Here is a 27,136-nt window from a genome sequence, read left to right on the forward strand (position 1 = left end):
CTTTATTTCTTATTTATTATAGATAGTAGATGTAGCCCAGCTCATTTTTTTCTTAATCTCGTTTCACAGCTACTTTACTTCCTAACATTTTAAGACGCAAGAGATGTGATATTAAGGAGTGACACAGCGATGAATATTGAGTATGTGGCTCTGCGTAGCTTTCTGTGTTTGATTTCTTTGCCTGACAATTTAAATATGACACAACAGCAGCCCATGAGAAATGTCAGCTTTTCTCGCACATAATGTTTTATATCAATCTGTCCTGAATATGTCAGTAGATTTTGAGGTTGACCTTCAAGCCGAAACAGCATTTGAAACCTGCTATTACCGACATTGCTGCTAATATTCTAATCGCGCATAGCCACTGCACGCAGGTAGACAAATATACGCCACATGCACAGCCTCACACAGCACACAAACCTGCACACACACACACGTAGTTTTAGGCTAATTTGGTGGATGAGACGAGACAGATGATATTACCTTGGCTGGGTTTCTGTTCAGTGGCTTGCACTGGTGTTTCAGGTGCACCTGTTCTTTGTGTGGAAAGTTGTAATTACCAGTGTTTACTGCCAGCCAGAGAGTAGCAGGGCAGCTTACATCTGCACACACCCACGTCTGCATCCTGCCGCCATGAACTACACACACGTGATAGGGAAGACACAAAGGAATACACAGTCTTACAACAGACACAAATTTAAATTAGTCAATTTATTCGTGTTTTTTGTCCCGAAAAAGCCAGTACACATACACAGCATGCTCATGTGTGTCTTTGTGCTTCCTCTTCTAGTTCAATGAGAAGGCTGATGCTGTCGTTCCGTGCTTCAGGACTTTGGTCCAAGCCAATGTTCGTAACAAGAAGATCTTCAAAGAGGCCGTCATGCATATGCAAGCCAAAGGAACCACAGATTACAAGTCTGGCTTCACATTTGCCTTCGAACAGCTTCTCAATGTAAGAGCCAACAAGCCTTTCAGGGGACGGCAATGCAGGGGTGGTTTATTTGCAGCTGAGGAATTGTGTGTGCCTCCAGAAAGTCTTCACTACATGCTGAAACTGTGTAACTATAGCTCCAGCATGTTATTGTACATCCTGTCAGGGTTACTGTCTAAGACAATTAATAAAACTGAATTAACAGTGATAAAGCAGAGCTGACAACGAATGGCCCAGACTTTTCCAGAGTTCTGTCATTGTCAAAGGTAGGTCTGATAACAACTGCTGTTGCGGTGGAGTCACGCTAATGTTTGCAGCAGCCAGCACAGTGGTGACGTCTGTCGGCAGCAGGCATCCACGTGCTCTCGACACAGGTGCTGCCTCAGCTCCGTATGCTGCTGTGTATTTTAAGAGGCTGCCACCCTAATGGGCTCTGATGGGATGATTGATGAGTGCAGCCCAGAGGAGATCAGCCACAGACACTTTATATTCCTCTGGTGGGCTTGGAGGCATAGAGCCAAGTGCCAGCTGCCCCCCTCCCCTTCCCTTGCCAGCAGAATGAGAAATAAAAAGGCCCCTGTAATCGCAGTCTGTCGCAGACTCACACCCATGATTGGTGGCAGAAGCACAATAAAAATATGTAATTGTAGCAATATTATTTATCTTTATTAGAATCTTGTCAGATTGACATGCCGCTGGCCTGCATATCAATGGCAGCTGCTGTGCAAGCAGGCGGGGGTGTTGTATCAAAGCTGAATGCTAAAAACTGGTGCCTGGCTATGAGCATATTGTGCTGAAATGCTCGTGAAAGTGCTTCTGACACAATCAAATTTAACGCTAGAGTAATGCTGTATACTTCAAATGAAATCCTGAAATTACGATAATATGAGGAAGCCTATGCCTACCAACTTGGAAATTTGTAAATGAATGATGGGTTTCGATGGATTTATCGCTACAAAATATAGGACAAAGAATAATAAAGGAATCGTTTGTGAAAATTATATGTGGACTAATATTTCCACATTTCCAGGGTAAATCCCTGCCTTCTCATTACACGATGTACTGGTAGACTACTCTTAAACACTAAGCATGTTAATCAATGCTAGAGTGACAAAAATGTCCAGGACTTTCAAGATAGACTGTAAACCCTCTCCATCCTACTCTGGAAATTTTCCAGGTTAACCATCAGTATTTAATGATAAACACAAAACACAACCATATATGTGCTTGCACATGTATTTAATCTTAAGGGGCAGTACACTTCTTGGGTATCATTTTTTAGGTACATGGAAACAAGCTTTTTGTCATTAAGAGCAGACATTACTCAGCATGGGCTGCGTTTCAATAACCATGCCATACTATTTAGAATGCCAGAAAAAGATTTAGTATATTATGTAGATTTAGTGTGAGTATGTCAAATTCAGTGTGTTAAAAATACCAGGATGTCCTTCTGCACCTGGTCACATTTTGCAGCATGTAAGCCAGCATGCTTTTACTGGCTGTTCTGACCCACAGTCCTCTGCCCAGCAGAGGATACATCACATCGGCCGAGCTGATGAAGAAGCACAGACAGATAACATTGTGTTAGCCGTATTCCAAATCGCTCACTTTTTTTTTTTGCTTCAAATCTTGACGCTACTCACTGTGACCGATGTACAAGCACGAGGGTCACGTTGAAGGCACAATGTTGGGATGAAGTAGTATGTCGCAGTTGTAATCATCACTTTGTAAGGGCAGCTGCAGTACGTTCTGGAAGTGAAAAGAAAAAGTGATTTGGAACACAGCTATGGTGTCAAAAGTAGAGGACAACAGAATAAATCTAAATCTAAATAGACACTTGTAGCCTGTGAAGAGATCCCATCTTCACAACTACTTTTTGAAATATGGGGTGAATCTACTAAGATCTCTACCTTTGTATTGACCCAGTCTTAAAAATCTGGAGCTATTTTCAAATGCCTTAACATTATTCTGGGAGCTGTAATCATATCCAAACACAGCAGCACACTGTTTTAAATGATCACCTTCCCCTTTTCTCCTCGCACATTAACCGAACCTGTCTCCTGCAATCTTTCCCCTCTCTTTCTTTGCTCTTCTCTCCTCCCTCCTCTCTCTTCACGTGCCACAGGAGAGCAGTGCCCCGAGGGCCAACTGCAATAAGATGATAATGATGTTTACAGATGGCGGGGAGGATCGTGCACAGGAAATCTTTGAGAAGTACAACTGGCCCAACAAAACGGTGAGTCTGTCCCCATAAGGCTGTTAGCTATTCATCCACTCGCTCCGCCAGCCCAAGACATGATGCATGTCCGGAAACTGTCTTCGCAGGCCCTTCTCCCTCCCCGTCTCCCATCCAGTTCTGCTGACATTGTCTCGTTATTGTGCAGGCAGTTGTGTTAGTTAGGCTGTCAGACATGCCAAGCCACTCCAATCTGTGCATTTAACTCTAAACTTTCTCCACTTCCATTTTGGCTGTGTTGAATCTGGATTTTTCTTCATGTGATTCGTCTCTGTGGTCTTTCTTCCACTCTTTCCCTCTTTTTGTCTGTGTCTCTTTCTTTCTCTCTTCTTCTGTCTCTTTTGTTGTTTTGCTACTGGTGTTAACAGCTCTGACCTTCTGCCTAATTAGCCACTTTATCAACAGAGCCTATAAAATTACAGTTAGTAGATCCACAGTTGGCGCCTTTGTTCCAGTCTTGCTGTCGCTCCCTCCCCTCCTTCCCCCCATTTCACAGCCCCACCAATATTTATTCTGATATCCATTACTATCCGGCTCCCTCGTGACGGCTGCTGTCATAAAGGAATAATCTGCAGTTTGACAACTCTCTCACTGCAGTCTTGTGTGGGATACAGTTGTGTGAGTTGACTGGGAGGATAATCTAATCATACTCAAGATTCGTGCATTATAGTCGTCACAGGACAGCAAACATATTGCCATCCGGAAGACGGTTTGCATGATGCTGTTTCGCTCTAGTTGCTGTCTCTGGAGGAAATTTGTTTTCATTATTTCAGCCTTCATATGATTCGTTCTTTTGTCCTCCTTCTCCAGGTTCGTGTGTTCACCTTCTCTGTTGGCCAGCATAATTATGATGTCACCCCTTTGCAGTGGATAGCTTGTGCCAATAAAGGTAAGTGGTTAAGGTGTTTCTATCAAAGTAATATGTTTGTGCGAGTTGGTGGTGTGATCCACATTGTTTCTCATAGTAATTTAATAGACGGACGCACTTTTCCATCACACTTAACATCCATTGGATACCCCTGAGTAATATAATGTTAAATGAAAACACCAAGATATTAAAGAAAGTACCAATTGTGGAGCATTCTGGGAAAAGACATCATCTGAAGTGGGAAATGCAAAGTCTAGTCAGTCTTAACAGAAGAACTACAAAATGAATGTGTTGCAAGCACTCTAAAATCTCATTCTCACTGACCTCGGGTGGTTTAACCTCTCACGTCGCTGCAGTGGTGTACAGGTGTACGCCCAATCATCATGACATCACTGTTGGGTGTGGTCACAGGTGCGACAAAGCACACAACTGACCACACCTATCAATGATTGTGTGATCAGGGGTGAAACAAACACGGCATAGTTACTCTTTAACCATTACACAAATATTAATGGAACAAATGAAATATTAAAAGCTGTTTGTCTTACATCATGTTATGTTCAAATCTTTATTTTATTCATCTGAAGCAGCCACAGTCCTTAAAATAACCCAGCAAAGAGGCGGCCCTGCCTCTGACAGACTGTCTGACAGCCCATATGATTCAGCTGCTCTTCCTGTCAGCTACTTTGTCTGCGTGAATCTCATCTTGACTCAGCTCATTTAATCCCAACCTAACTCGCATGGTTGTTGCTGCGCACAGTGTTGAATTTTTTAATCCATAACCCACTTCTCCTTCTCTCTTTTGTGGCTTGATTTAATATCGTTTTCTCAGCGTCGCAGTTTATCGGAAGCTGCTCCTTTATGAGGCCTTTAGCTGCCTGTTTGAAGCCTCGGCTAACTTCTGCCGCTGATTAGCTTATTGCCAGTGGAGCCAAGTGCTTCAGAAGTATCTCCCCAGAAGTTGTTATTAATTAGCGGGAGGAGTCTGGTAGCGAGATGATTACTGTGCCATCTCCCCGTCAGGCGGGGGAAAGTCCAGGATTACGCCTCTGTGCCAACATGCTCTTTGCTGTTCGCGACTGTAGTGATTACAATGGTACTAAAGTCTATGCCAACATAAGACAATAGAGTTGACACACCAGCCTCAATGGAGCTGTCCTCTCATATCTTCAGTACTTATTACTCTTTGGTATCTCACTCCAGCAGAGCCAGCTCCCTGACAGGCCCTAACCCTTCACCCGTGACATACACACAATGAGAAACAGCAGTGACACACACACACAGGCCACTTGGAGACGTTGGCTGTTGTCTCACTTGAGCTTCAGTGCCATCTTAAGAAGAAAGTAGCCTCTCTGTGACTCTGAGGACAATGAAACCATTTCTCCAAGCGCTCACGCAGTGTAACAAAATCCAAAACAGAAGGAAGAGCTATCTTCAGAAAAATAGGTGAAATGGAGGATAAAAGCCGCAAATATGATATACCCCATTGGTGGTCCTAATACTTGCACCAAAGTGCCGTTGATAATCCAAAACTAGGAGAGAAATATCCTCATAAAGTCATGACGGCCGTCCATTTTAGAAGAAAAACCCTTGAATAACTTAATCAGTTTATATGGTGTTTCAACAACAAGCTGGATAAGAAAACTGAATGAATAGAAAGTAGTGCATGCTGATCTCGAAACTCTAAACTGCAGACTCATACTTTACACAGCATGTACCATTTGTAAATTGTACATAACAACGTTATATAGACACAATATAGTCAAAAAATATGATGATATAGGATGACATCCGAGGAAAAGAGACATAATTGAGCAGAGGCGTTATGTTTCATCATCGAAATATTATTATTAGTTCTTGATTAAATTCATTATTTGCCCCTCAAACAGCCGACCTCTGTTAACCTGCAGATCTACAACCACGATTCCAGGAAAGCTGTGGAGCTGTGTACGATGTAAATAAAAACAGAATGCAATCATTTGCAAACAAACTGTGTTTACCAAAGTGTTCCCGAGTCCATGTAGTAACATCCTTCATCCAAAGTGGTGAACCTCGCTCCATCCTCGCTTGTGACCGACTGAGCCTTTCCAGGATGCTCCTTTCATACCCAATCATGACACTATCACCTGTTACCAATCAACCTGTTTACCTGTGGAATGATCCGAACAGGTGTTTTGGAGCGTTTCACAACTTTCCTGGTCTTGTTTGAAACGTGTTGCTGCATCAAAAAGCAGATGAGGTCAAACACTAAATATATTGTCTTTGTGCTGTTTTCAGTTAAGCACATGTCAAAAAGGATTAGAAAATTGTCACTTTCTGTTTTATTTATGTTCTGCACAGCAATCCCAACTTTATTAGAACCAGGGTTGTACATTACAATCATGCTTTTATAGTTACCGTGTATATTTTCCTGTCTTCACCTCTCGCTGAGCTTTGCCTTACAACCACAGATGTCTCTGGCATGCTGCCGAAAGCACTGAAACAAACTACTGCTCTGCACAAAACTATGACAAATTGCTGTGCCCCGCGCGTGTGTGTATGTGGGTGCGTGTTAGCGCATGTGCGTGCATGCATGAGAGCCACAGATTGTGTGTGTGGACACGTGTACAGACGTGCGCGTGAGTGCATGATATCTGCATGCTTGCGTGTGCAAATGAATGAGACAGCGAAGGCAAATCTTGACACAAACCACTGTGGCAAAGTGCATAATGTATCAAAATAATGAGAGTCATCTCTGCCTTTTAACATTCTGGGGATGCTGTCTCCATTTCGCGGCTCTTTGTATAAACACTCATAGCTTTAATAACTTGGGGAGCGGCGTGGTTATTGACCCAGTCGGTCACTCTCCTCCATTCCTAATCAGCGGCAGCAGTGCCTGGGGCTCAGCATTCCCAATGAGCCTCCACATTTACATCCTGCAGCACAACCACGAGTGTGGAGAGGTCAGTGGCCACAAGCTCTACCGTGCCTGCTTGGCACATCATCATCAGCTGGAGATGATGGCATTACATTACATGTACCTAATAACATGGAAGAGATTAGGCTCCAATCTACAAATGGATCTCTTTTGCACACACTGTGACTGTTTAACTCTTAAAAATGTGGACAGAATATGACACGGGCAGGCACCATGAAGCAGCCTGGGTACAGCAGCTTTTTTTGTTGGAATAGTGTATTGATTCTCTTTTCTTAATCCCCAGGTTACTACTTTGAAATTCCATCGATTGGAGCCATCAGAATCAACACCCAGGTAAGATATACAGAGTGTGTGCAAGCTGAGTACACCTTTTTGAGTTAAAGGGAAAAAAAAGAAAATAGAGCAATTTTAAGCAAGAAGCTGGTCCATTCTTGTTTCATGGTTGCTTTGATGATAATTATACAGATTGTAGATTTGCTTTTGAGTATCCCATAACAAAGGGACAGAAGACGACACAGCTGGATGACTGCAGAGAGGAAGTGACAGAGCTGGAGAAGGCGTGATAACAGTGTTGTGGTCTTTCTATAATAATGTTTCTGGAGGCTCTGAAGTTAAGACTTTCAGATCTCTTTCTGTCTTTCGCTTTCTCTCTTTCGCACACACACCTCAGGTTTCTCACACACTCCGGGCCCTGCCGCCCCCCTCACTTGCTCGAGGCTCTACGAGTTTCTAGAGGCCCTTGGGATAACCTCATTCCAGCTGTAGAAATTGACTCAGTCGCCGGGAGGTGGGCGAGCTACTGCGCACCCCTCCTCCCTCTCTGTCTCCTTTCCTTTCTCCTCCCCCAGTACCCTCCCATCTCCTCCTCCTCCCACCCACCACCACCACCGCCGCTGCCCCCCTCAGCCCCGGTGAGCGATCAGGCCCCAGAATATACTGTCAGCTGTTCCATTAACTCTGGCATATTTATATTCTGAGAACTGCCACTTACTCTAATAGGTTTTCTGAAGGTGGGTGACTACAGCTCTCTGTATAGGCCCAGAAGACACATTATTTAATCGTGCTCTGCCCTTCAACATCACACACTCATCACATAGTCTCACTTGACTAAGATGGCAACATTCAAATAACAGATGGACCACAGATGGCAAAAATATTATTATTCATACCATCCTGAGTCATGCAATTATGTAGGAAGAGTGGAGTAGTTTGAAAATAAGTGGCACTATATTGTGTTTTTCTGCATCGTCGTGACTTATTACATCCATTCTGGCTTCTTTGTAGAGGATCTCAGTGGAGCAACAATAACAGGCCAGGCTTTAGTTAGGATGTTTGCCTTTAGAGGGAGCGTCCTGATGAGATTGTGGTTGTTACGGTACCCAGGGAGACAATAGCATTTAATCAATGTGCAGGGATGCTGCTGGAGTCTATATGGCGCTGGTTCCTGTGGACCACACATCTCTAGTTGCTGACTTTTTATGTTTCCTAGATTGTTCTAGCCAGGCGGAAAATTCCCCCTATATCCCGTGAAAAGGTCTGGCTGTCATTGTCCTGATGGAATATCTCCCTGTGGCGCGTTAAACCGGACTTTTATTGAGCTAATAATAGAATAGGTTACGCCTGTCAGCACCTCACTGTTCAGGCGATGAAAAAACAAATGGTCAAAAGCATAATACTGGAATAGCTGCGTGCTTCTACAGGGCGCCCTTTTCGTGTGTTGAGGATGGATACAAGGGTCAGAAACCTGCGTTATGTTTCCCTTTTCGCTGCAAAATGGATGGAAATTTGTCATCTTCTGGAAAACGGCTGATGTTTTTAAAATCAGCATTTGACCCCGAGAGAGCTGCTGCATTCCCACTGATCCTGTTTTGACATTTGAATATATTGTGTTGATGCATAAAGATAGACATTTGGCTATAGAGCTCACCGACTGCCGAATAGGATAATTTGCAGCTTTAGGAAATGCTGGCAGAATTATTCACTGTGAGGAATGATTTTGCTCTCTCTAGTCTTTACATTAACAAGACACTGAAGGCTCACAGCGCGAGCGTCCCGTGCCCGGCGGGCCTCTTTTCCTTCCAAACTGTGCAGTCGCTTAATATGTCATGGGGTCACTCACTCAATAATTTCACCAATTACATACGGTCTCTAAAATGACAAGGATCAATAGGTTGTTCGCAAAAAAAATAGACATCTCAGCTGTTTTGCGAGGTGGCTCCTGAGAACAAAAGAATGTAGTGAATTTGATGTATTATGAGTAGACTTAACCCCTCACCTCTATTCACCATCGCTGTGGGACATTCTCACAGTGCCGGCGATGACAGTAGAGCCTCTGGGAGAAGGGCCTGTTTGCACGTCGTGCCATTGACACCCTTAATGTGTTTTTAATAGCTCCTTCATAATGATGAAAAACGGCCTTGAGTGTCTCAGGACTGGAGGCTTTACGGCTCGGCAGGGCCGGGGTGCTGCTGCTGCTGGTGGCCCACTGGTTTATGGTGACAGAGAGGAGGCCGGTCAGGGTCCTATAGTTTTATGACAGCTTGAACGTTTCTGCCAGCTCCCGTACACGACGACCACTATAACTGTCTGTTTGATTATGTGTGTTTATTGTGTGTGTTCACGCTAGCGTGTGTGTTTTTTGCCGATGCAGGAGTACCTGGATGTCCTGGGTCGTCCCATGGTGTTGGCTGGGCCGAAAGCCAAGCAGGTGCAGTGGACGAACGTCTACCAGGATGCTCTGGTGAGAGAGAGCTTAAAAGGGCATTTTATATCATCCTTTCTGTCCCTGTGTTTAATTGTTTATTAACCACTTTTCATTCGTAAATCAGCGGTGACTGTTTAAGATGTTTTGGCAAATTTTGAAGATTATGTTATAACAGTTTATTATTCTTTATGACTATTCTGTCTTCACAAGTCATAGACTTAAATCATAGTATGTATTCTCATTTTGATAACATCTAGCTACAACAATGACACAATCCTCCAGGTAGTCTTGGTGTCACAACCTTTTAATCTATACTGTTATTCCTGTAGCATTAAAGTTTATCGTGAATATCATGAAAAGTTTAAATTCCAGGTGATATAATTGCAGCTTCTTGCGTTTAGTAGTTTGGATTTTCATTTATGCCAAATGTAAAGATGTTTTGAGACACAAAATAACATTTTTAATTTGATTTCTAACGTCTATTATCAGGGTTTGGGCCTTGTCATCACTGGGACGATGCCAGTTTTCAACCTCACCGCTGATACTGTAAGCTCTCAGGTAAAATCAACACTGAGGTACACTGTAAAAGATATGGAGCTTAAAATAGCTGGAGCTTTTTTTTCACTCACACAGCACACAGAGTGACTCATGCACCTGCTCACCCTTTGTATTAATGAGTCTTCACCGCTATCGTTATGTAAAAACAATGTTTTTATTGTCGTTCATGTGGTTAAGGCTACAACTGCATAAGGTTACTCAGACAGAAACAGGAGCTGGAGCAGCAGGAGGGCTTCAGGTTTTATTTTGCGTCCCTTTGCTGTTGTTGATCCTCATCAGTCATTTTATAATGGCGTCCGCCCAGCTGCTGCTCTTCGAGGCAACACCTCCCCCCTGAGGTGACAGCAGACATCACCACCGCCCGTCTGTGTTGTATCTTTTATCATCCAGAGAGCACAGATGCATCCAGCTTTCAGTATCCATGACCAAAGTATTTACTCTGAGCTTATCACACAGGCTTAAAGCAATGACGCCGCCGCAAAGCGACTCAGTTTAAGATAATGTAGACTGTAAAAATAAGGACTAATCAGATTCCACATAAAGTGATAAGTCAAAGATGGCGTCGGTATGTTCTTAGTAATCTCACGGCGCAGCTACCTGCTCTGTGATTCTCCGACGCCAGTGCCGTTTGTGGATAAAATGCGAGTAATTTCCTCATATGTTCTTCCTACAGAACCAGCTCATCCTCGGAGTCATGGGAGTAGATATTGCAATCAACGAAATCAAAAAGAAGACACCGACATACAGAGTGAGCATGTTGTACACTCAGTATCACTCTCATATCACTCTAATATTCCGATTATGATATATACACCTCCATTCACTCTTTTTCTGGACAGCTTGGAGCCAATGGCTACACCTTTGCCATCGACCCAAATGGTTATGTACTGCTGCATCCCAACCTGCGACCCAAAGTAGGTCTAACTACGAACTCTGCCCTGCATCCAATCAGTTTACCTGCTTCTGATTCTAAATGTGGACGTTATTCCTGCTGGCTGGCATTAACCCTCCCCCTCCACCTTCCCCTGTTTTCTCCCTCGCTTCAGATCATTAACTTCAGGGAGCCCGTCACTCTGGACTTTCTGGATGCAGAGCTGGAGGACAGCAACAAGGAGGAGGTAAAAACCAACGTCATTACTATCAACTCGTGTATTTAATTAATGTTTCATATAATGGTTTTATTTTACACTTTCTCGTGTATCCGCGTGCCTTCTCATGCTGCGGCATCGCGCTCTCTCTCTCTCTTGCTTTTCAGATCCGTCGACAGATGATTGATGGCAAATCAGGGCAAAGGAAAATCAAGACGCTCATTAAGTCAGTTGATGAGGCAAGTCATCAATATGAGACTCAATCATGATCCAAAGTAGCACCTTCCTGAATGGTGTTGTAATGAATCTGAATCACTCAGTATGTTTGGGATCCCTTGTTTCCCTCCAATGATGGGACGAGACATGTGTTGAGGTTGTGGCGGTGTTACTGATCAGGGTCTCTTTGCGGTTGTCGACAGAGGTACATCGACGAGGCCATGCGGACGTACACATGGACGCCCGTGGAGGGAACAGATTACAGGTAGGTTTGAAATCAAACATGCGTCACCTGACCTCAGACCAAAAGATTGCGCAACTTGAACCCGTGAGTGAAGTCCAACTTTGATACTTTTGATTCGTCCAGCTTGAGTCACAAGTCTCACAAGATTTTGACAGCTGTTACTGATCAACCAGCTGTGTTTGTTAACCGTAGCTGCCACTATCACACATTTGAAAGAGACTAAACCTGCCACTGAATAAAGGCAACATGCTCATTTGCCTTCTGTATTTGCAGTAAATAATTCATTTGAATCACCCAAATTAAAGAACCGTTTTCCTTCTCTCATAAAAATCTTCAGCAGTACTCTAAGCGCAAATTAACTGTGCAGTGTATTCATCTCAAAACGTGCTTGAACATTTGTGGTTGCATCATAACAACAGTTCCTCCAGGCAACACTTTGCAAATTACAGTTTATGATATTCAATAGTCCCACAAATGCCTGATGTGTGTATTTTATTACATCTGCTGGCAGCGCGCCTGGTCCTGGCTGAGTCCATATGAAGCTTTCTCTGCACAATTCTATTAATATTCAACTCAAAGGGAAATTCCAGTGTATTTAACAATCCTCGTGTGTGACTGCTGTGCCCTGCAACAGTCAAATCTAAGTCTAACCAGACACACAAAGCTCTACTCCGTCATGCATCCTGCACTGTAGAGTTCAGCACATGGGACCGTGTTGGGATGCTTCTTTAAATCTAAATGAGCTTGATATTATAGATAGTCGAGTGTAGCTGTGGCTCAGTCTGAACCTGATACTGTCACAGCCTGATTTTCTATCTGTTCAATTAATCCTCTTACTGAGTTATATTTTAGCTTTGTATGGAATCACAGATTAAGAGATGGGATGTGTATTTCTGTCTTCTCTCTTTAATGTCTGGCTGTGGTAAAAGTGTAAATATTTAGTAATATAAAGCATATGTAGATCAAACTACGATGTCATAGTGGTGATGTTTTAAAGTGAAGCTATGTTTCTTTTTTATTTGTTTGAAACCTTTCATAGTTTCACTTGGCTTAAAGATAAACTAAAACTTAAAGCTGCTCAGATCCATATGCTTATATTAGCAATTTATCAAATGACTACATGTGATATGATATGTCGTAACAAAGTCACCCCTCTGCAGTTCCCCTCAACTCTATAGAGCTTCATGCCTCCTCGTTTCAGTGATCCAGCCTCAATTTACTGTTTTAGTTCACTCTTAACACTCTATACACAGGCAGCAGTTTTCAGATAAAAATAGTGCTGATAACCCCACTGTGTGCTACCTCCCCTGCACCAAATGGCAGAAAAAGTTGGTGGAGACGAAACAAGAGCTGAAAGGAGAGTGAATATCAACGTCTTATTCATTGTCTGGCCAGAAACACAACTCCAAATGAATGCTGCTGTTACCCTGTGCCTGCTGGATGTGTCAATAGGCCACTGTTTGCTAACACATTCACCGGATAGACTTGATAAGGAAATAATGTGCCAGTGTTTTGTTTACAGCTTGTTGCACACACCCCAAGTACCAAGAAGTCTGTTAATGCAGAAAAAAATGCAGAAAAAATGTGCTTTATACTGCTGGACTTTGATTGCCAGCAGTGAACGATCGGTGATGTGTCGTAAATATCAAGCATGTTTGATAAAGTACAGAGGGCTCTCACTACAAATGCAATTGCTTTGCTTGGGGTGTGAGTGTTTGATTTGAGCTTGCTCAGCTTAAAGGTCTCCTGAACTGGGGACGTGATCTTTCTGGAAAGCAGTGTGTTTTCAGCACTGACTTTATGCTGCACTAGTTTATGAAAGTAAAGTGTATAACCTACAAACTTTTCACACATTTTCAACAGTCCCACGGAATATAGTGGAACATTACTGTGCGTGTAAACGTAGTCCGTGGTTCTTCTGGGGTCTAACAAAGGCAGTTAATGCATTTCCTTCCTCACAAACATTTGGAAAAGCTGCATTATTACTTTCCGTAAAAACAGTGTGTTATAAGACGTGATGATACCGTTTCATGCAACCTTGATGAACTAGCTGTAAAGTGGGTGCGCTGGGCTGTGTGTGTTTGTAGGCTGGAGAGTTTACATGTGCATCCATAACGTGTTTCTGATTTTCTGCGTCTGCCTCGTCACCTCAGTCTAGGGTTGGTACTGCCCACATATAGTGAGAACCACATCAAGGCCAACCTGAGTGACCAGATCCTTCAGGTGCAGTGTAAGTACTCGGGAATACCCAGCATCCTTCACTCTCTGTCTCTCTCTCTCTTTCCACTCTTTCCTCCTCCTCCCCTCTCTCTCTTTCTCCCAAATATGACCTTATGCTCTTATTCAGTCCTTTGTCCTGGGTCTTCAACATCATCATAGGGAGTGTCCGAGCGGAGCCGCCTGCCCCGCCCTCCCCCTCTCCCCCCTTCTCCCCTCTCTCGACACTCTCTGATAGGCAGGATCATACCTGAGTCCCCTGACTCCTCTACTGCCCCCTGTTCCCTCCTGTCTTCATGCTGTGCTGTAAAATGGTGATGTTTTTTCTTCACACTGGCTGAAGAAAAAAATAACTGAACTGACAGAAAGGTGAAAGCTGTGGTTTTACTGTGTTACTCAGGTGAAAATAATGGTGACCTTTGTGCTATTATTTTTTTTGCCAAATGCTCTCGCCTCTTCTCCACCAAGTAATGATTCTGAAGCATCTGTGTTCAAAGTATTTGATGTTCTGGAAAACTGTGAAAACATGCATGCTTTTCACTCCTTATGATGAGTTCTATGATTTTGGGACTGTCCCTTCTGTTATGTGTGTGATTTGTTTTTTGATTCCTTTCTTTATTTTTGTCGTTGGATTGTGTGAGATGTTTCCCAGCTTTGGAATCATTCAGTATATAAACTCCCACACGGCCCGGGATAAGGGCTCGACAAATGTGGGAGTTTGGGTTTTTGTGGGTCTGAATGGGGACACATGTTGTCTCTCTCATTCTTTCTTTGACCCTCTTACTCCACTCTTTTCCTCTTTCATTTGATTTCTTTTTTGTTCCACCATGGTTATCTCTCGCAGTTTTTGGTATTGTCTTTACTGTTTTCCTTTCCTGGATTTCCCAGTTTTCTTTTCCTTTCTTCCGTTGGTTTTCCGTTCCCTCGTTTGCTCTTGCAAATAAGATGTTTGCTCTTCATTTCTTTTTCTCTCTTGTCTTGTTTGACTTAAATTGGTTTCTTTCTTTCAAGAAAACAATATTTTTATTCAAACAGTAATTGAATAAAATATTGTCTGTGATCCCCCCTTCCCACCCGATCCCCTGTTTCTTTTCTTGCTCACTCCTTCTCTGATGGATCCACACAGTGCCATACAGCAAGGGCAAGTATACTCCATATTGGTCCACGTTCCCTTCCTTTACTTCCTACTCCCTACCGCTGCCTCCTTCCCACCACTCTCGCCCTGAACCTCTTCCTGCTGCCCCCCCCCCCCCTCCTACCCTCACCTGTCCCAGCCTGCTTGCCTCTGTTCCTGCCCGTCTTGCCTTCAGGACTTCCTCCCCCTTTCCTCTTTTTCCTCCTCCTCCTCCTCTTCCTCCTTTTATCCCTCCTTCTCCTCTTCACCCTCTTGCTGCAACTCAGATCCCACATCTCTCACGATGGCTCCTCTGGTCCTCCAACCTCACCCTCCTACTCACGTATCCGCTGCTCCAGAAGCAAAAAAAAAAAACACACCTACTGCACCCGAGGAAGGCAGATATTCATGTTCTCTGTTAAAACTTGTCTTTTGCCCCCCCCCCTCCTAATCCTTTTCCTTCTGTGGAGAGCTCCAAACGGGTTGTGTCTGCCTCCTCTCTCTCTCACTGTTTCACTTTCTTCTCATTTTCTTCAACCATATTTCTCCCTTTTCCTCATCCTCCTTCTCCATTTCTCTTTCATCTTTTTCACCTTCTCTCCCTCCCTCTCTCTGTCTCTCACTCTGTCTTTTTCTTACAGTGTCATTAGTAAATAAATGTCTGACCTTGTTCTTAGACTAGGGTTCAGGTACTGACTTTAATTTAAAAAACTCCCTCTTACTGATAAAGTTAGAGCATATTGAGCTCTGCATTGAGATTTCTAATTGTTTTCATAATGTAGGAAGGTAGACACAAACAGTAGACAAAAACATCAGCATATTTGTAAATACTGCTATTTATTTACAGTACAGTAAATAGGGTCTCTTGTGGTAATAATATTTTAATGTAACTCTACTTTACTGATCTATATTATATACTAAAGCAACAACTATTTAACGTTTGTTAGCCGCTGTAGTATCTCGTCTATAGCTGGAGACGTCGCAGCCTGCAGACTGACCCTTCAGGGCTGAGCTGTGTCCTGCCCGCCCATGTTGTCAGGTGTCAGGGTGCCGCTCGGCGCAGCGCCTGACTCCTGTGTCGTCCCTCTGTACTCCCTGTCTCCATCAGCTTGTCTCCCTCCCTCCTCACCCCTCAGACTGCCAGGGGCACGGCCCAACACTTCCTCAAGAAACCCGACCCCGGAAGTGCACGGCATTGTGGGCGGAAAACTACCTGGGCACTCGATTTTAGCTCTAAAATGAAACCTTTCATTCTCATCTGCTTGTACAGTTGCAGGTCATGACATAATGAGAAAATAACATGTTGGATTCACCGCAGACTCACCTGCTGAGGCTCTAATGACGGTTGATATTTTGTGTTCTGTTCTGTCTGTGATAGATGAAATGAAGTTGCCCTTCGACATGCCCTTCACAATGCAATGCATTTCCTCCGATTATGTGTCTCTCTGAGCCCTCTCCCCTGCCAGTCTGAGGGGTGACCACTTCCATCAGGACCTTCACCCACCTCCCCCTGCAATAGTTGGCCATGTTGATGCCTGCCTGATATGAAAGCACTCATTGTGTTGAATATGTCTGAGAACTTGCTTCCTGACACATCACGTCTCGCAAGTCAGTTCTCAGACATCCAAAAGATGTTAGCGTGAAACCAAATGAATCAGAAAACGTTTTTGGACAAAGTGATGGACAAAAAGCCAAAAAAAAAAGAAGATGATGTGAGTGCTTGTCGTCCATTGAGAGTCAGGTTCTATTTTAGGCACCATATTGGCTAACGCTAGTGTTCCCATGATACCTCAGTGTTGCTATGGTAAACTCCCTGCGTCCCTACACCTTTGAAGAACAGCTGCCGTTTATCCACAACTCCCCCACTGCTCTGCCCACTGCCCTTCCTGGATAATCTTCCCCTTTCTGTTGCAGATTTTGAATCACTGCTGCCAAACAGTTTTGAGTCTGAAGGACATGTATTCATTGCTCCCAGGTAGCTCTGTGTGTGAACGCTTGCTGTCGTTGATGGTCACCCGTTTTTGGTCTTCTGTCTTTTGTGATGTTGCACTGTGTGGAAGTGGTTGGTTTTATTTATTTCATCAACTTTTTTTTTGAGTGGTGTGGAAACTTAGAGTGACAAAAAATGAAATTCATCAAAACCTTGTAATTTTGTTTTATCTTATTTAAATTTGTTTTGCACTTGCCCTCATTAGTTACCCTCCTTTACTCAAAGTATTGAGGCCACATCAAATCTCATTTGCATGCTGCTACATGTTTGTTGTGCACAAATACATTTAGGGCTCATCGGTTTGGTTTTTCAATGTAATTTAAGATAAGAATAAAAAATCATAATGAGAATAAAACTAATGCTGGACAACAAAATGTGCAACTCGGAAAAAAGTAACATTATGCATGAAAAATGATTGAAAGCCTCTTTGCATGTGCTGTTTTGTTATCAAACCCTCATGGCCTCCAGCTGCAGCCTGAATTCTGAAACATGCTGATAAAATCTCTGTCATTGTGATGCCTGGCCACAGTTTGTTTTGATTGACAGCCATCTTGGCATATTCGTTTTAGGCTTTAAGACATGCATGCTGCTCTCTATAGGCAGAGGCAGAGTGTAAATGTTGCATGAGCGTGTTTTTGCCTTCTTTCTCTGAGTTAAACTGCCTCGTTTGCTCCTCAGGGAGTACTGCAATGATCTGGAGCTGTCCAACAACAACACTGAGTTCCTGCTCAACTTCATTGCTCTGATGGAGAAGGTGACACCGGACTCCAAACAATGTGAGTTTCAAGTTGAGATAAAATGAAAAATGCCTTTTTAACCATATTCTCTGTCATATTGTGCACCTATTTTACGGTGATTTTGGCAAACAAAATCCGAAAATAAAACCCCAATTTCTTTGTATTCGTATATCAAAAATCCAACCATGTTTCCTTCCTGTAAAACCACATATGACACGTGATTACATCAGCTTCAAGCAACCAGTTTCAACCAATAATATCGTGACATCCACCCACCAATCAGTCTTCAACTTTGAGCGGCAGAGAGCTAAGATTAATCACTTAGCTAGCTAGCAACAGCCCTTTATGTGTTCGCCACCTGAAACCCCTGTTTTTCCGTGGGACTGACGAGGGTTACGTCCACCTGCTCAGATAATCGGAATAATGCAGGCGTTGAAGGAGGCGAGCAATTGTCAATGATGATAACTCATTCCTCAGTAGCATCGTTTTGTTTTTTTTTTGTGGTGTCAAGTGTGATGCAAGAGCAACATGATAACAGTCAGGGTGCTTTGTCTGCAGAAATTAATGTGTTTCACTTTTTCCACCATCTGTAACAACACCAAGTGTAGACAGAGAGTGAGTTTTTTAGATTTACTTGGCTTCAATCTGGAAATAAGTAATCTTATGTGCTCACTAGAATCATGAGTGCCATTTTCTTTGGTTGAATTTTGACCAAAACTGGTTAAAATCTAATCTTCTCTTCAACTGTTGCAGCTTTTTTCCTGTTTGCTGGAGGATCCAGTGTTCTCAGGACAAATAAATCTACATCTGATGTGGATATACGTGATATTCTGATAGTTGTGAACATTGTTTCTTACCTGATCGTGTTTAGGTGACAGTTTGCTCCTTCATAACCTGATTCTGGACACCGGCATCATCAGGCAGCTGGTCGAGAAAGTGTGGAAGAACAAAGACTTGAACACGTGAGTACGATTCGCCAGCACTGAGCGAACGGCGTCTTTAGAATAGTCTCCGAATCAGATTTAGGTTTGATTTCTGCCTCTTTTCTCCATCCTAGGTACGGCTTTCTGGCCGTGTTCGCTGCAACAGACGGAGGTGTGACAAGAGTGTTTCCGAACAAGTAAGTGCCAGACTGCAGCGGCTCTGTCTCTCACTTTCATTCTCTTTTTAAAGTAGTATGTTGTGAAGACTTAAAAACTGGTAGCAGGAGGCTGTGCATCAGAGATTTACAGCTCCAGCGTCTGCACTCTTAAATCTCAGGGCTTCAGAAAGCTGGGAGGAAGACCCTGAGCCGTTTAATGCCAGCTATTACCGCCGCAGTCTCGACAACAAGGGCTACATCTTCCGAGCACCTTATCGAACAGGTGAATGATGCTCTCCGTCTTTGGTTGTATATCTCACGCTGTGCCGCATAATGTGTTGTGGCTCTTTGTTTCTAACCCCCCCGGCTTGTTTCTCTATTTGTTTCCCTCTTTAAGTCAGGGACGAGCTGCTGAACCCAGAGAATGACACCATAGGGATCCTGGTCAGCACGGCGGTGGAGATCACGGTGGGAGGGAAGACCATCAAACCTGCAGGTGGGCTCGTGCTCTGAAAGAGGGGACAAAATCCAGAGAAAATGTTTCAGAGTGCAGATAATTACACGTCTATGTTTGTATTTATTGTCACGATTTGTGGAAACGTCCATCTGCATCTATTTTTCGGCCCTTTTATGTGCAGCGATCTTTTCATTCTCTCTTTTCCTAACCTGCCTCTCTCAGTGGTTGGAGTGAAACTAGACCTTGAAGCCTGGACAGATAAGTTCAAGATTCTTGCCAGCAACCACACAGACAACCGTCAAGGCTCAAATACGGTAACGAAATATGCATAAGACGTATGTTGTATTTACAGGCTTAGTCTTGTGTTCAGCTGCTCACTTTGCTTTTTTCTCTGTGACAGTGTGGACCAAACAGGGGCTGTGAAATGGACTGCGAAGCGAACAGTGATGTAAGTCTTTCTGCATATTTTTAATGAGCTTCTTGGATTCAGCTCGATCTCCTGTATCACAGCACTGTATATTCTTCCACTGTGCATCTAAGTAACGGACCATCTTCACCTCTGTGTGCAGGATCTCCTGTGTTATTTAATAGATGATGGTGCATTCCTAATCATGTCTAATCAGAAGGAGGACTGGAACAAGGTGAAATGAATAAATAACATTTCGCACTGACCGTGGTTTCTCACTCAGCTTTACGCTCAGCTTGACCAGAGTTATTAATCTCCGCAGGTGGGGATGTTCTTCAGTGACGTCGATCCCTACTTGATGCACGCTCTCTACAACAACTCCTTCTACAACCGCAAGCAGTCATTTGACTATCAGTCTGTGTGTGAACGGGTGCCCAACAGTGAAGCTGGAGCTGCACCCAGAGGAGTGTTCGTGGTAAGATCATAAATTTCTCATCACCGGAGACGATGAGGTGAAGAATACGCATGAAATCCATCTGATATAACGTTCCTGCTGTTTTTACATTCTTCTCCCTCTCTCTGTCTGTATCTGCAGCCCACAATCGCAGATTTTGTCAATCTGGCTTGGTGGACATCAGCAGCTGCGTGGTGAGTCCTCGAGCTCAAATGAAAAACAAACACAACTGTAATACACAGTACACACACACTGCACCCAAAGAGACTGATGGATTCTCTTAGTACACAGTAACACGTTCACTGCTAAATACATTAGTCTAATGTACTGCTAAGCCCCATTTTTTATTCTCACTTCCTGTCTCCGCAGGTCCTTGTTCCAACAGTTTATCTATGGACTGGCTTACCACAGTTGGTTTGTCACAGGTGGGTGCAAACAAGACATATTCAGCCGTTAAATGTCAGCTTGGTGCTTTAAAACCCCAATTCCAAAGAAGTTGGGACGTTGAATGACACAATGTGATAAATTGTTCGTCCTTTTTGACATATGCTCCATTGAAAACAGTACAAAGACAATATATTTCATGTTGTAGCTCTGGCTTTAGCTTGTTTGAAACAAGTTGGGACAGGAGCAACAAAAGACTGGGAAAGGTGTGGAATGCTCACCAGTTTGGATCATTCCACAGGTAAACAGGTTGATTGGTAACAGGTGATAGTATCATGATTGGGTATGAAAGGAGCATCCTGGAAAGGCTCAGTCGTTCACAAGCCAGGATGGAGCGAGGTTCACCACTTTGTGAACACATGATTGTATAAAGGAGATTACTACATGGACTCAGGCTTCTGTTTTACACAATCTGCAAGTAGGTTTTAAAGGATCAGGATTATTATTATTCCTTCTCTTGAAAAGAGTAAGATGAGAAGATCAATACCACTCTCATACAGCTAGCCTGGGTCTCTCCTAAATTAAGAATAATGCGACTAATAAACACCTTCTCCTTGTTTGTGTAATACATAGCCAGTCATACATGTAAAAAAAAGTTAAACTATTTCTGAGAACTTAAAGTCAAAATGGAGTTATGAGACTAAAGTCTAAGACTACAGTGCAACGAGCAATAGTGAAATGATGCATGGATCAGTATTTTAAGAGCACAGTTCACTTTTCCAGTCTGTAAACACAATGCAAAGAAAAGATGAAGGAGGAGGAGATTTTTCAGCTTTTTCCAGGCCAGCTGTTGACATGCAGCTTTGTATTAAATCAACTGAACTGACAAGTGTCACTCTTACGACTCTGTGCGATGGTGATGCTGCAGATGAGGTGGATGCAGAAGGATTCGACTCCAAAGAGCGGAGTTGTGTCATGATCCAGACCCAGTACTACTTAAGTAACCTCAGCAGCTCCTACAACATACTGCAGGACTGTGGCAACTGCTCCAGGTCTGTACATATGTGCGCACGCACACACACACACACACACATACACACACACACACACACACACACACACACACACACACACACCACACCATGACGGGTGCACAGTTAGCAAGACAGATTCGTCTTTCTGTTGAAGCTAATAAACTCTGCTGATGATTAAACCGTATCAGCTTTAATGAAACGGTCACATCATTGGCTAAATGAGCCTTATGAGACTCTCTCATGAATCTCGCTGATCCATTAGCAAATGAGCCTGTGATGTAAGTGAGCAGAGGGGGGTTGTTAACAGAGTTGTCGCTCTCTGCAGGCTGATTCATGCCAAGAGGATAAACAACACCAACTTGCTGTTTGTGGTGGCGGAGAAGATGCCGTGCAACACCTGCGAGATCGAGAAGCTGTCTCAGGAGGAGGAGGAGTGTATCCTTTTTCCTCATTGTACAGCAGCTGGCGGAGGAGAAAACACACTCTCTAATCGCTCGATGCTATCTCCTTATCTAACATACCTGTGGAAACGCAGATGTTTCACATTCACTTCAAGGTTCTTTTTATCGCGATGGCGTGAATTATGACCAGTTATTTACATCCGTCGCACCGCGCGAGCGATCGGTGTGTGGGTGGATGTAACACTGCAAAAAAAAAAGCCGAAATTCAAAGGATTTTAATATTCCTTAATTGAGTCAATTTTCAGTCAAGGAGGATAATCCATGTGAAGAAATGGCTGTGGCGCGCTATCGAAAAGGACCCTCCACCTGCTTTGACAATAACATCTCTGTAAGATTTTCAGATACAATATCAATAAGCAGAGTTATTCAAATAAAAACAATCAGGCAGTTTGCCATTTACTCACTGTTAGAAAGTGCATACAGCTAGGACTGATAATTACTGATTTAGCAGAATCATATTGTGATGATGAGATCACATCATGTTTTATTTCTCCTGTCCAAAGTAGTGATTGTGTGCAAGCTGCAATCAAAAACTAAAAATGGAGCCTGATTTAAACATTTGATTTCATGAATACAAAACAGAGAAACATAGTTCACTACTTTGAAATTCAGTGGTTTTTCAAATATTTGCTATATTATGATATGGGAAAAATCATGATGATTTCAGCATGTCAGCACATGTAATTCTTTCATTCATTTTTTGCGAAATATGCTTATTTCTTGTCAAGAGTGACATGAAAAGACTGATATCACTCTGGAGTCTTGTGGTCACAGTGAGGTTGCCTGGCAACCAGCCTCTGCTGGTGTCACTGGTCCCATCATGCCTGGGACCAGTAGGCCGTGTTAGAAATCGCTCACTATTTAAACAGTGCATCCAGATCCTGTTTGAGGCTCTGAATTCAGAGTGTGTGGATTTAAGGCTCTGTGGCATGTGCATCATACTGTCAGCTGACAATCCAACAATGCAACTCTCCGTAGTTTTAGAGTTACTAAAATTATAATTGTACTGATGATAAGTACTGTAAGTGTTCAAAATCCCAATTTGCTGCTCACTATTGAGTAAACTACTGAGGGTCTGAGCTGTTGTATGTATATTTTTTACACAGCCATAGTCAAACTTGGCTAATATGTGAACTTTAGGTTAGCTTGTAGGTGGATTTTATAACCTTTGGACTGAGCCAGGCTATCAGTTTCCCCCTGTTTACAGTCTTTATGCTAAGCTAAGCTTACTAGACAGACATGAGAGATGTATGAGTCTTTGTCATCTCTCTCTGTGGAATAAAGTGCCTAAATGTATCTCACGAAATGCTGAACTGCTCTGTGAGTCACAAAGCATTAGGACCTAATATGCGTCTTCCGTTACCGTGCAGTATTGAAACACTCATCCTGTGTGCTTGACGTGTACTTACAGCCACATTTCCCCCTCTGCAGGAGAACACGTCAGACTGTGGACGGGGCCACTCCTTCCGTCCGTCCCTCTACACCTTACTGCTCATCCAGCTGCTGCTGCTTTATCCGGCCGTCAGCCCCCACTTCCACTCAATACTACATTAATTCCATTGTCCTCAACTTACCCTCCTTTTAGCCCGCCCGAGCTTCTTTCCCAATCTAAAACCCCCCGACCCCACCTCTCTACCCCCACCCCCACCCCCACCCCCCACCCTAATATAGTCATAGGTAATAATGGGACTTCCCATCATGGCAAGTTGGAAGCCCTGAGTGCCGCGCTACCCAGCTCGCTTCAGTTCGTGTCGCTTAGTGACAACTGCCGGACGTTTGTGTCCTCGGCCAGTTAGCCTTCATCTGCAGGAGGAGTGGGCGGTGCCGGACCACCTGGATCATCAGAGGCAACGTCAGAAAAGAGAAAACAAACACCCCCGCCCCATGAACCCCCCGCCACCTCCACCATCCACAGAAAGGAGGGAAAAGAGGACAGGTGGAAGTCCTCGTCACAGACCTCCCACCTCATACAGACCGGAGCGCTGAGGTTGTCTGTCCGCCTTCGCCTCTGTCTGTCAGGCAGACGATGGGACTTCTCCTCCTTCTTGTCTCCTCCATCTCAGAGTCTCACCACTCTGTCATTGACCTCTGGTCAGAGGCCGTGGACCATTCAGCCAGTTATAGCCACCACAAAAGAAAATAACAGAAAAAAAAGAACTGTCAAGTATACAAAATGTCAAGTATAAACTGCTGAAGTGATGAGTATTCCAAACATTACAGTATAATTAGTTTTTAATTTGAAAAGGAAGTCGTTAGGTGTTAACTTTAAAAGACATGGATTCATTTATGCACTATATCTACTTGCCAAAATGAGATAGACTTTCATGTGGTCTTATTTTTATAGCCAAAACACGAAGAGGAAATGGCTTCTGATTTAGATTTAGGATAAACCATGAGAGGAAGAGGAAGCACTCAGAAACTGAATGCTGATTCATTCTGTGCAGCGTCTAATTACAGATTAATGCTTTTAAAAGACGTCCACTGGGGATTATTGTAATTACATGATGGTAATCGCATTTCTTCAAGTACTCTTCTCTTGTATTTACCGTTTAAGGCTAGTTCTATCCGACGTACACACCAGTGACAGCTGTAAAACATGAATCAGTGTTCGGTTGCTGCAGATCGAGAGCGTTGTTGATGTCGTGTCATGTTCTCCTTTAGGATCAATCGACCATTCTGACCTCCAGTTCGGACTGAGTGTTTAAAAAAAAAAAAAAGAAACCCCTGTGCTCTCTGATGCGAAAGCTCACCTCTGCCAACCCTCATGAGGCTTCTCCAGTAACCTCTTCTAACCACGATTTGTACATGTGCTTTACTTCTGTTCACCCAACAGACACATCAAGATCTCTGCCTCATGACTGTCTCACAGTAGTTCCAGGTGGGTTTTTTTTTTTTTTTTTTTTTTCTTGTTTCATGGGTGGCTTGTATTACCTTTGACTGATGCTGTTCAAACTTCAAAACCATTCGCTGCTGGGGATAGGGGCTTATCAACATTTCCAACAAAAGTGCAGAAGAGGCAACTAAATATGGTGATCACGTACAAGTAGAAGTGTGGTTGTAATCTGTGACAGTTCATCATTTGATCATTACGATGTGTGAAAAGTCATTTAGACTCCCATGTTTAGGAGCCGCTCTGTTTCATAGTGCCTTGACGCACTTTGTTTTGGACCACATCGGCTGTATAAGAGTAGAGCTACTGTATAGTACCTTTATAAAGCAGCCATCTTTGAGGCTTTGGATCACACAGGAATCTGTTGGCTATAGAAATAGCTTTACACAGAGCCACGGCACCGACCGGCTCTATCTTAATGTATTTGCCCTCTCGGCTGTGGTTGCTGTGCCCCTCCAGAGCCACCTGACTGCCATCATATGGAGTTACTATACCGTTCCTTTACAAAGCCATGTATAGAGCTACGATACACTATCAGTATACAGCAACTTATCTGGCCATAGAGCGTTTTTAGGGCCACCTGACTGCTATAGTTCTGCCTGAATCATATGTGTTTGCGTGTGGATGTGCGTGTGTGTTGGTTTCTGTTCAAAACCCTCAAAGGGGAATGTCTTTTACGTGAGTTGTGGAGCGTATGAGGGACGACAGTTGTGGTAGCATAGCTGTATTTTTTCCTGTTCTGATGTTGCAACAGACAAAATCCAGTGTTGTTGTGGAGGGGAAAAAAAAGGGATTTTACTGAAACAAAAATAATCCATCTTTAACCATCGGTCTGCCTAGATGTTAATCAAAGGGAGCAGAGGTGTCCGAAAGAATGTGTAGTTCATCAGTGTTTTCTGCTTCAAATGCAACATAGTTAACAAAGCCTCTCTAAATGCCTTAGTGTTACACAGTGCGGAGCTCTCTAACCTCCCCCTCCTCATCATCTACACACACACACACACACACACAAATAGATCCTCCAAAATATTCACTCCCCCTGGGTTTTCTTGGTGTTCTGCAGTAAGTATAGTGAGCTCTGATTTTGTATTTTTACGTCTTGGAATGACTCGTTTTTGACTGACGCCTGTTCGATGAAACGCTTGACAGCAGGTGGGGGTTTTTAAATTTCCAAACGCCTCCGCCCTTCGATGTTCACACCCACCCAAACCCTCACTGCTCAGGTGGGACGACTCGCGCGACAATTTGAACCTTAACTACACACTCTGTACAGTCGTTGGTACTATTTGATGTGACAAACGTGCCGGCACAGTAACTGCAGGCTCAGCAAATCTGAAAAAAAATAATAATAATAATTTAAATTAAAAAATTTAAGAGGAGTATTTCCAGTTGGGCTCCTTTGGGTGTGGAGCACTGAGCAGATGCAGTTTCAACTTTTCTGGCATTTGTTTGTCTCTGTCCTGTGCCATTAATTCTGTCTGTATATCCCAGTTTTCACTGTCTGTAAATGAGCGCTACACGTGCCTGTGGAAATTTACCCCCTGCAACTTCCTCTCTTTTCCTGGCTCTGTACACTCTCACACATGAACTAAATATGTAGGCCTACGGTTTTTGCACCTGCACCGAGACATTATGCACACACACACACACACACACCTATAATCAAACATGTAAAGACACTTGTTCATGCCCAGCTGGGAGACGTCAAGCACCAGGCAGAAGTAAGCCAAGGATGTCACTTCCCAGGTGTTTTTTTTTATTTTGTTTGTTTGTTTTGGGTTTTTTTGGGGTGAGCGGGTGGAATGTCAGAGGCAAGCTCAGGGAGTGGGTCTCCACAGAGCAGCACGGGCCCGTCAAACTGAAGGTCATGGAGGAATCATGTGGTGACGTCTGTGTGTGCATCCCGACAGAAGGACTCTTCTAAAGGGACACACGTCTGATTTCTGTGGTTTGACAAATTTACTTTTGCCAAAAAAAAAAAGACAAAAGACAAAAAAAGAAAATTGGACCAGCTTGGGGACGAGAGGGAGGGGTCCTCTTTAGAACACGACCCTGAAATAAACAGGGGACGTTTTCATAAAGCCCCCTCCCGACCCTCGCTGCATCTGTGTTGGTGCGTCTCTGTGGGAAAGACACGTGTGTATGTGAT

General features: G+C 43.5%; 1 protein-coding gene across 1 annotated transcript in view; it reads left to right on the forward strand.

The window, feature by feature from the left end:
* Nucleotides 1-24,957, forward strand: part of cacna2d2a (calcium channel, voltage-dependent, alpha 2/delta subunit 2a) — a 139,083-nt gene extending 114,126 nt beyond the window's left edge. Inside the window, exons 11-38 of the mRNA XM_041944403.1 lie at nucleotides 791-952; nucleotides 3,057-3,167; nucleotides 3,978-4,056; nucleotides 7,236-7,285; nucleotides 9,603-9,692; nucleotides 10,146-10,214; nucleotides 10,888-10,962; nucleotides 11,054-11,128; nucleotides 11,261-11,332; nucleotides 11,470-11,541; nucleotides 11,722-11,783; nucleotides 13,916-13,992; nucleotides 17,008-17,068; nucleotides 17,762-17,859; nucleotides 18,692-18,782; nucleotides 18,878-18,940; nucleotides 19,081-19,184; nucleotides 19,299-19,397; nucleotides 19,581-19,672; nucleotides 19,759-19,806; nucleotides 19,928-19,999; nucleotides 20,087-20,239; nucleotides 20,360-20,412; nucleotides 20,588-20,643; nucleotides 21,531-21,654; nucleotides 21,962-22,071; nucleotides 22,343-22,425; nucleotides 23,529-24,957. Coding sequence (XP_041800337.1) covers nucleotides 791-952; nucleotides 3,057-3,167; nucleotides 3,978-4,056; nucleotides 7,236-7,285; nucleotides 9,603-9,692; nucleotides 10,146-10,214; nucleotides 10,888-10,962; nucleotides 11,054-11,128; nucleotides 11,261-11,332; nucleotides 11,470-11,541; nucleotides 11,722-11,783; nucleotides 13,916-13,992; nucleotides 17,008-17,068; nucleotides 17,762-17,859; nucleotides 18,692-18,782; nucleotides 18,878-18,940; nucleotides 19,081-19,184; nucleotides 19,299-19,397; nucleotides 19,581-19,672; nucleotides 19,759-19,806; nucleotides 19,928-19,999; nucleotides 20,087-20,239; nucleotides 20,360-20,412; nucleotides 20,588-20,643; nucleotides 21,531-21,654; nucleotides 21,962-22,071; nucleotides 22,343-22,425; nucleotides 23,529-23,651 — 2,424 coding nt within the window. The 3' untranslated portion in view covers nucleotides 23,652-24,957. The remainder of the gene's footprint in view (nucleotides 1-790; nucleotides 953-3,056; nucleotides 3,168-3,977; nucleotides 4,057-7,235; nucleotides 7,286-9,602; nucleotides 9,693-10,145; nucleotides 10,215-10,887; nucleotides 10,963-11,053; nucleotides 11,129-11,260; nucleotides 11,333-11,469; nucleotides 11,542-11,721; nucleotides 11,784-13,915; nucleotides 13,993-17,007; nucleotides 17,069-17,761; nucleotides 17,860-18,691; nucleotides 18,783-18,877; nucleotides 18,941-19,080; nucleotides 19,185-19,298; nucleotides 19,398-19,580; nucleotides 19,673-19,758; nucleotides 19,807-19,927; nucleotides 20,000-20,086; nucleotides 20,240-20,359; nucleotides 20,413-20,587; nucleotides 20,644-21,530; nucleotides 21,655-21,961; nucleotides 22,072-22,342; nucleotides 22,426-23,528) is intronic.
* The last annotated feature ends 2,179 nt before the right edge of the window (nucleotides 24,958-27,136 follow it).

This window comes from Chelmon rostratus, chromosome 2 (genome assembly GCF_017976325.1).
Source record: "Chelmon rostratus isolate fCheRos1 chromosome 2, fCheRos1.pri, whole genome shotgun sequence".
NCBI lineage: Eukaryota > Metazoa > Chordata > Actinopteri > Chaetodontiformes > Chaetodontidae > Chelmon > Chelmon rostratus.